At 47.0% G+C, this 6,613-nt stretch overlaps 1 protein-coding gene across 1 annotated transcript; it reads left to right on the top strand.

The window, feature by feature from the left end:
• The first annotated feature begins 609 nt into the window (after window positions 1-609).
• Window positions 610-5,464, top strand: ARMC6 (armadillo repeat containing 6). The gene is made up of 7 exons (XM_010181978.1): window positions 610-758; window positions 1,209-1,291; window positions 1,966-2,536; window positions 3,028-3,185; window positions 3,745-3,876; window positions 4,330-4,467; window positions 4,910-5,464. The coding sequence occupies exons 1-7, from the start codon at window positions 638-640 to the stop codon at window positions 5,120-5,122; spliced, it is 1,416 nt and encodes a 471-aa protein (XP_010180280.1). The 5' UTR covers window positions 610-637; the 3' UTR covers window positions 5,123-5,464.
• Window positions 5,465-6,613: the final 1,149 nt, after the last annotated feature.

Here is a 6,613-nt window from a genome sequence, read left to right as displayed (position 1 = left end):
GGAGGAGCCCGTCGGGAAGCGGTGGTGCGGGCAGCGAGGGACTGAGGTGGGTCCTGAGGAGAACCGAGGCTCGTTGTGTTTGTCCGGGAGCCCCCCCAGTATCTGCGCCCGGTTCGTGAGCCCTCTCTGGGACAGGCCTCGCCGAAAGACTGAGGGGCTGGGCCCTCCTGGGCCTGCTGAGGGGGGGATGCGGGGGTGAGCCGGGCCCTGCTGCGGGAGCGGGAACAGGGGCAGGCCGAAGGGCGCCGGGCTGCGTTAGCTCTCGAGTGTGGTGGCTCCCGGGCCCCTGTGTGTCCGCGCAGGCTGCCCGTGGTGCCCCATCAGCAGGCGAGATGCAGCCAGAGATGTGTCATGGTAACACACCCACCCGCAGCACAGCAGCGGTGGCTTCCCCATCCAAATCCTCGGCCTCTGAAATGCCTTCTTATTTCTTTTAATTGGTATATTTCTCCCTAGTAAAGCAAAACAAAACATCCTTTTGACTACATATTTTTGATTTCAAGTTCTGTGCTTTTGCTTTGGAAAGGAGCAAGTAACTTCCTTTATTTCTGATTAACCGTAGAATATTTTGCACCAGAACTAATTGTGGACTATCTTAATGACAGGACAAGGAGGCAGTTTATCCCGTTCAAGTAAAATGGGTTCAAAACAGATTGCACAGGAAACATTTGATGATGCAGTGCAAGAAAACATTACAGAGTTTGAAATGGAGCCAGAAGAGGCTGTGAGAGAAGCTGTGCAGCAGTTTGAGTCCCAAGGTATTGTAAATTCATCTGGTTTTGCAGTTCAGGTTATTACAGACTGAAGTTTTGTATATCTCAACATTTCAGAGATTCTGCATGCAAAGATTGATTATCCAGTATTGAATTGTGAAGTGGAACATAGCCACTTAACGCTAACCTAGATTTGTGGAGTAATTATGGCTGGAGAACTGCTTTAAGTGAAACTTAATTGTAGGGTGAAATTTGGTGGAATTTGGAATGAAAACTTTTTTTTTCCCTTCCAGTTGACATTTAGCTAGAATTGATGCTTTGTTCCAAGACGTATTTGACCATTATAGTTAGCCTGAGCTTTGGCAACCTTTCAGCATCTTTGTGCATTGATCCACGTTTTACAATAAGTTTATCTTTGTTCACTCTGATTAACTTGACAAATTTTACCTAAGCTCTTGTAACTAATATTAATCTTGGTTTTGTCTTCTCTTTTAGGTGTTGACCTCAGCAATATTGTGAAAGCTGTGCGGCAGCCTGCCTCTGAAAATGGTCAAAAGCAAAAACATGAAATTTTGCTGGTAGGAGCACAAATTTATCTTGTCTTCTAAGGATCAGGGTTACATAATAGTTTAAGTAATAGACTAAGAATAATGAGATGTACTTTCTACTTCTGCCTCTGTCCCACGTCTCTGCGAGCTCTTCAACAAGCAGTTAATCCCATCTATTCTGCAATCCAGGAATAATATAAATGTTCAAAGAGCTAGCTTGCACTTTTCAGTGGACGTATCTGTAAGTGCAGAAAGTCAGCATGTCCTGCCTAGGAAATGCAGAGACTGCCTTTTGTAACTCAAAAGCAGATTCTGCTGTGGTCGGGTAAACTGAAAGTCACATGGAATAACTTTAGTGAAAGAAATACAAGGAACCTAAGCTGTTATTTAGCCCCTCTGAGGGGGAGATGAAAAGATTGACTACAGTCCCTCACCAGCAAGAATATAAAAATACTCTTGGCCACCATTGACCTCTGTAAAATGTGCTGGTTGGACCCAGTTCACCCACTGCTGGTCAGACTGGCATACAGTGACAGCAGAAGACAAAATGCTGCTCTTTGAGAGCTGTTTCTTAGATATGTCAAACTAATTATAAGTATAAAAGATTACTATTATTATAAATAAACAAATTTGACTGACTATGAAGAACTGTTCTCATTCCTTCACAGTTTGGATCAACAAGTACCTCATGTTCTCTTCTTTAGACTTTAGATGCCCTTGGGAGAGCTGTTGCTGACTCTGATCTCACTGAGATGGCTGAGCAGCTGGGGGTCTTCACTGATCAGTGCAAAGAGCAGCTGGCTTTCCGCTACCTGGCCGGGCAAAATGGTGCCTATCCTGTGGTATTCTCTGCCTGCCAGTTGGCTTCAGGAGACAGGAATTTAATGCTGAAAGCTTTTTATACTCTGGCTGCCATCTTGGATGGACAGCCAGACCTACTTGACTCCGCTGGCCAGGATCTACTGCTACAAACCCTGAAAGAATATAGGGAGGATGCGGAAATGACGCTGGCTGGGATCCGATGCATTCGGCACGCCTGTCTGAAACACGAGCAGAATCGCCAGGACTTTGTGAAGGGTGGGGTTCTCCCGCTTCTGACTGGAGCCATTGTCCAGCATGGAGACAGCGCTGATGTCGTCCGAACAGCGGCCTCGGCGCTCAGGGTCATGACTTTTGATGATGACATCCGTGTGCCCTTTGGTCATGCTCATGATCATGCCAAAATGATTGTGTTGGAAAACGATGGGTTACGAGTCCTCATTGAAGCTGCAAAAGGTAAACCCCATGACTGTTGATCCTGTTTTTGAATCATCTGTGCTTTCTTATCTCAGAACGGTGCTTTGTCGTAACTTGAAGCTCCCCAGAGGTGATTTGGAAATCTGCCACTAAAATGATGTTTAATTCTTTTGATGAAACGTGCCCCGAGAGAGGAAGATAATGTGACTGCTCCAGACGCTATCAGCAGCACCAGTGTGGCAGTTCTCAGAGCTGTTTGTCCATTTATCTAGGAACTGTTTTCCAGCCCAGTGCAGGTTTGCAGGCACATTATCCCTGCTGAGGTGCTGTGTTCTTGCCAAGACAAGATATGCAGTCTCAGTCTAGCTACAGAGTGAACAGGGTGTTACCTGTGCTGGTTTTATATAGAAAGTGAAATACAGTTTCCTGTTTTCTCTTTGTTTTTTTTAATGAAGCAAAGTAAACCACCTTGATTCTGCAGCACGCCCTCCTTGCTTGTAGTTACTCCATTCGTCATCTCTCCTCTACAGCATTCACAGACAACTCCAGCGTTCTCAGTGAACTGTGCGCCACCCTTTCTCGCCTCTCTGTCAGGAATGAATTCTGCCAAGAAATCGTGGACCTTGGCGGCTTAAATTTCATGGTGGCTCTCCTGGCTGACTGCATTGACCATCCGGTGAGCGATAGAGTGTGCTTGGGAGAGGAGGGAATGCAGCAGGGCCTGCTTTTAAGTTTTAAGAACTGGCTGTGAATGGGCCTGCACTGTGTGTCATTTTAGGTGCTGTTAGGGTTGAAGCCCAACCACTGATCCCTGTTTATCTCCCTGTTTACAGCATTATAGACAGAACTAGGTTACAGGTGCTCTATCAGATAAGAATGGAGTAATTTTGAGCCCCTTGCACTTCGATGCTTCCTCTGTCCTCCATGAGCAGGACAGCTGAGCTGCTGGTTTTCCACCATTCTAGCTAGAAGAGATTCAAGAAGACTTAAAAGCTCAAGTCCCAGAGGTTGATATTTGATTCTTTAAGCTTCTTTGAAAAGCTTTGCCAAACTAATAAGGTTCCTTATTACTCTTTCTAGCAAGAAAGTGAGCCTGAGATGTGACTGAGAATAGTGTTGCTGTTCGTAACTGGGAATGCAACTGCTTGAATGGAGTTGCTGGGGGACATTCTGGTTAGCTTTCAAAAGTCTGTAAAACTCACTCTGCAGCTTTCTAAGCTGTTTTTTTTTTTTCTTGATGAATGCAGGACGTGGTGAAGCAGGTGCTGAGCGCCATCCGAGCGGTTGCGGGTAATGACGACGTGAAAGACGCAATCGTTAACGCTGGGGGAACGGACCTCATTGTGCTCGCTATAAGCCATCACCTGGCCAACCCTCAGGTAGGCACCGAAGTGGGTGATGAGGTCCCACTGGGTCTGGGAGTGGAGATCAGGTTTGGGCTGCACAACACAGCTGCGTTATCCCTTGTGTAGGGGAGCAACCCACAGTGTTGCTCTAACTTGTGATAAGCAGCTTATGCTGAGAGCAGATACATCCTAAGGACAGTTGTTAAATGATTGCAACTGAGCAGTGTGTTAAACCTTTAACATGCAATTGTGATAGAGTGGTTAAGTGAATATTTGTGTAAATTTAAAGTTATGTCCGCCTCAATATATTAGGTTTTTTTTCTTGTTCCTGGATACAGTGTTTTACATGCCAGAGAAACAAGATGTTTCAGTGTAAAAAAAATATTTAAAAAATGTTAAAAAAACACAAAACAAATTCCAACCTCTGTTTTTTCCCTTAAAGCAACGTTTTCAGCCAACGAGTGTCTCTTCCCCTTTGTCTTGCAGATCTGTGAGCAAGGCTGTGCAGCCTTGTGCATGTTGGCTTTGCGCAAACCTGAGAACTGTAACGTCATCATGGAGGGCGGAGGGGCGTTGGCAGCTCTGCAGGCTATGAAAGCACACCCACGAGAAGTGGCTGTACAGGTATTTGCCTCGGAGCACTTATCATTTATCCAGCATTGGTGTTGGCTCTGTTCGATTTTATCTTTTACTTGACAAATACCGAAAGGTTCCAGGTGTGTTGAGAATGCAGCGTCTAAACACAAGACTCCCTGCGTCTGTCACCCTGGTGTGATCAGAGCAAAATTTAGTTTGGGTGTCAAATGCATGTGAATTCAGGTTCAAGTTTGAGATTTGCTGGTGGTCTGACAGAAGCAGGAGGTTTTGTAAACTTCAGTGTGAAAGAGCAGCCCTACTTTTGTCCATAGATTTTTATTCTTTCAGGAAATAGTTTGTTGCTGTCTACAGCATCTCACATTTGGTTGCCCAGAAAAGGTTCTTTAGTTGGAGCCACGTCTGGTTTGTGTGTGCCAGCATCCTTTCCCTACAAAAGATGCTAATATCTCTCCTTTACACCTCTCTTCAGAAACAGGCTTGCATGCTGATCCGCAACCTGGTCTCTCGGAGCCGGGACTTTTCTCAGCCCATCTTAGAGATGGGAGCTGAGAACCTGATAACAGAAGCTCGTGCAACGCACAGGGACTGTGATGACGTGGCCAAAGCTGCACTGAGGGATCTCGGCTGCAAAGTGGAGCTCCGAGAGCTGTGGACAGGTCAGAAGGGAAGCCTGGCTCAGTGAACTGTCGCTCCACTAAGCTGTGGAGCTTCAGGATATCCCTATACATGAAGTCTAAGGGGGGAAACAAAGTGGCATGGATTAATTTGCAGTTACATTGAACTGGAATATCTGAAGCAAATGCCTGGCTTGTGAGGCTGCAGTGAACTTTTTATTGGGAGCTACAGCTGAAATGGCTTTATGCATTCACAGGCTGCAAATCAACTCTGTTTAGTAATCATTCCCCAAATCATCTAATGCCTGAAGATGATCTGCTCCCCCCTGCTGTTATTTATTTTACTTATGTACAGCACAGGGCTGTTCCTGTGTGCTCTGTTCTATACAGTCAGAGCAAAAGCGGATCTTTCCTGACAGGAGCTCAGCATGTACCGCAGCAGCTGGTTCTGATTTGTTCCTCTGCTCTTTGCCAGTGGAGGCTGCCAGCCTGATCTGAGAACGGGATGGATGTGGAGGAATCCCATCATTTGTGAATGTGTTCTGTCCTGTTGTACTGTTAATTTATTTTACTGCTGACCATGTTCTGTGTTGCTGCTTTTTTTGGATTTTCAGCCAATACAATGTTTTAGACAAGAGCGAAGTAAGGATTTTGGATAGTACGGCCCAAAGCAACATACTTTGATGTTGCCATTTGCATCCAGGAGGAAAGCTCTTTCAGCAAGAAGAGCAGGTCGGGGTTTGGTAGTGAGGATTGTGGGTTCAAAGCAGGGACAAACTGGTGATGGTGCCACGCAGCAGGAAGCCAGCATGGGGGATGGGGGAGCCCAGGCTTTGGTTATACCTTAGCAGGGCGGTGCTTCCCTGAATCCAAGAGTGCTGTAATTGTAACAAAGAGGCCTTGCACCTCATGGACTGAAGACCAGTGCAGACTTGGGGACAAAACAAGGAGAGATGAAGGTTCTGAAGTCTCAGCTCAAGGCTTCTGTGTGCTCCCGCCAAGTGGTTCCTGTTTCTTACTGGTCTGCTCTGGATGCTGAACCTTCCTCCTGCACTGCTACTGATGTTGTACTTGAGTGGATGTTTTCTAATGTGGTATTCTCTGTAGAAATGTTGAACCTATAAAAAAAATGTACAAGGGTGGTTGGCTCTTCATGGAGCCTTTTTGAGACGGGAGGAGAAATGCCTTGGTGCCGAGTTTGTAAGTAAAGCCTCCTGTGGCCCTGCGCTGTCTGCTGGCAGATAGCAAAGCTTGTGGTGTTCTTCAGAGGCTTCCCCCCCTGCCACAGCAGTTGGTCGAGGGTTGGTGAGAACCAGCACCAAGGCTCAACCTGGTGCTGTGGGGGAATCAACCCTGGGGTCCCCCACCGTGGCGGGAAAGCTGGGCTTCATTTCCCTTCTGCGTTATCGCCGAGATGGCACCCTTGCTGTTAGCCCCTGCCTGGGGCGCGGGGAACGGCTGGAGTCGGGCGAAGTGGGGGTGGGCAGGGCAGGACGCGACCAGGCACAGCCCAAGGCCCGTGGCCCCGGGGAACGCAGGTGGAGCCGGGCCGGTCCCTG

This window comes from Mesitornis unicolor, unplaced genomic scaffold, assembly GCF_000695765.1.
Source record: "Mesitornis unicolor isolate BGI_N332 unplaced genomic scaffold, ASM69576v1 scaffold29963, whole genome shotgun sequence".
Taxonomy (NCBI): domain Eukaryota; kingdom Metazoa; phylum Chordata; class Aves; order Mesitornithiformes; family Mesitornithidae; genus Mesitornis; species Mesitornis unicolor.
The sequence above is the reverse complement of the archived record's forward strand: the minus strand, read 5'-3'. Positions and strand labels throughout refer to the sequence as shown.

Coding starts and splice junctions, on each gene's coding strand:
- ARMC6 (XM_010181978.1), top strand. CDS start 638: ATGGGTTCAAAACAGATTGCACAGGAAACATTTGATGATGCAGTGCAA. Junction 2,537..3,027: donor CCTCATTGAAGCTGCAAAAG/GTAAACCCCATG, acceptor TCTCCTCTACAG/CATTCACAGACAACTCCAGC. Junction 3,186..3,744: donor ACCATCCGGTGAGCGATAGA/GTGTGCTTGGGA, acceptor TGATGAATGCAG/GACGTGGTGAAGCAGGTGCT.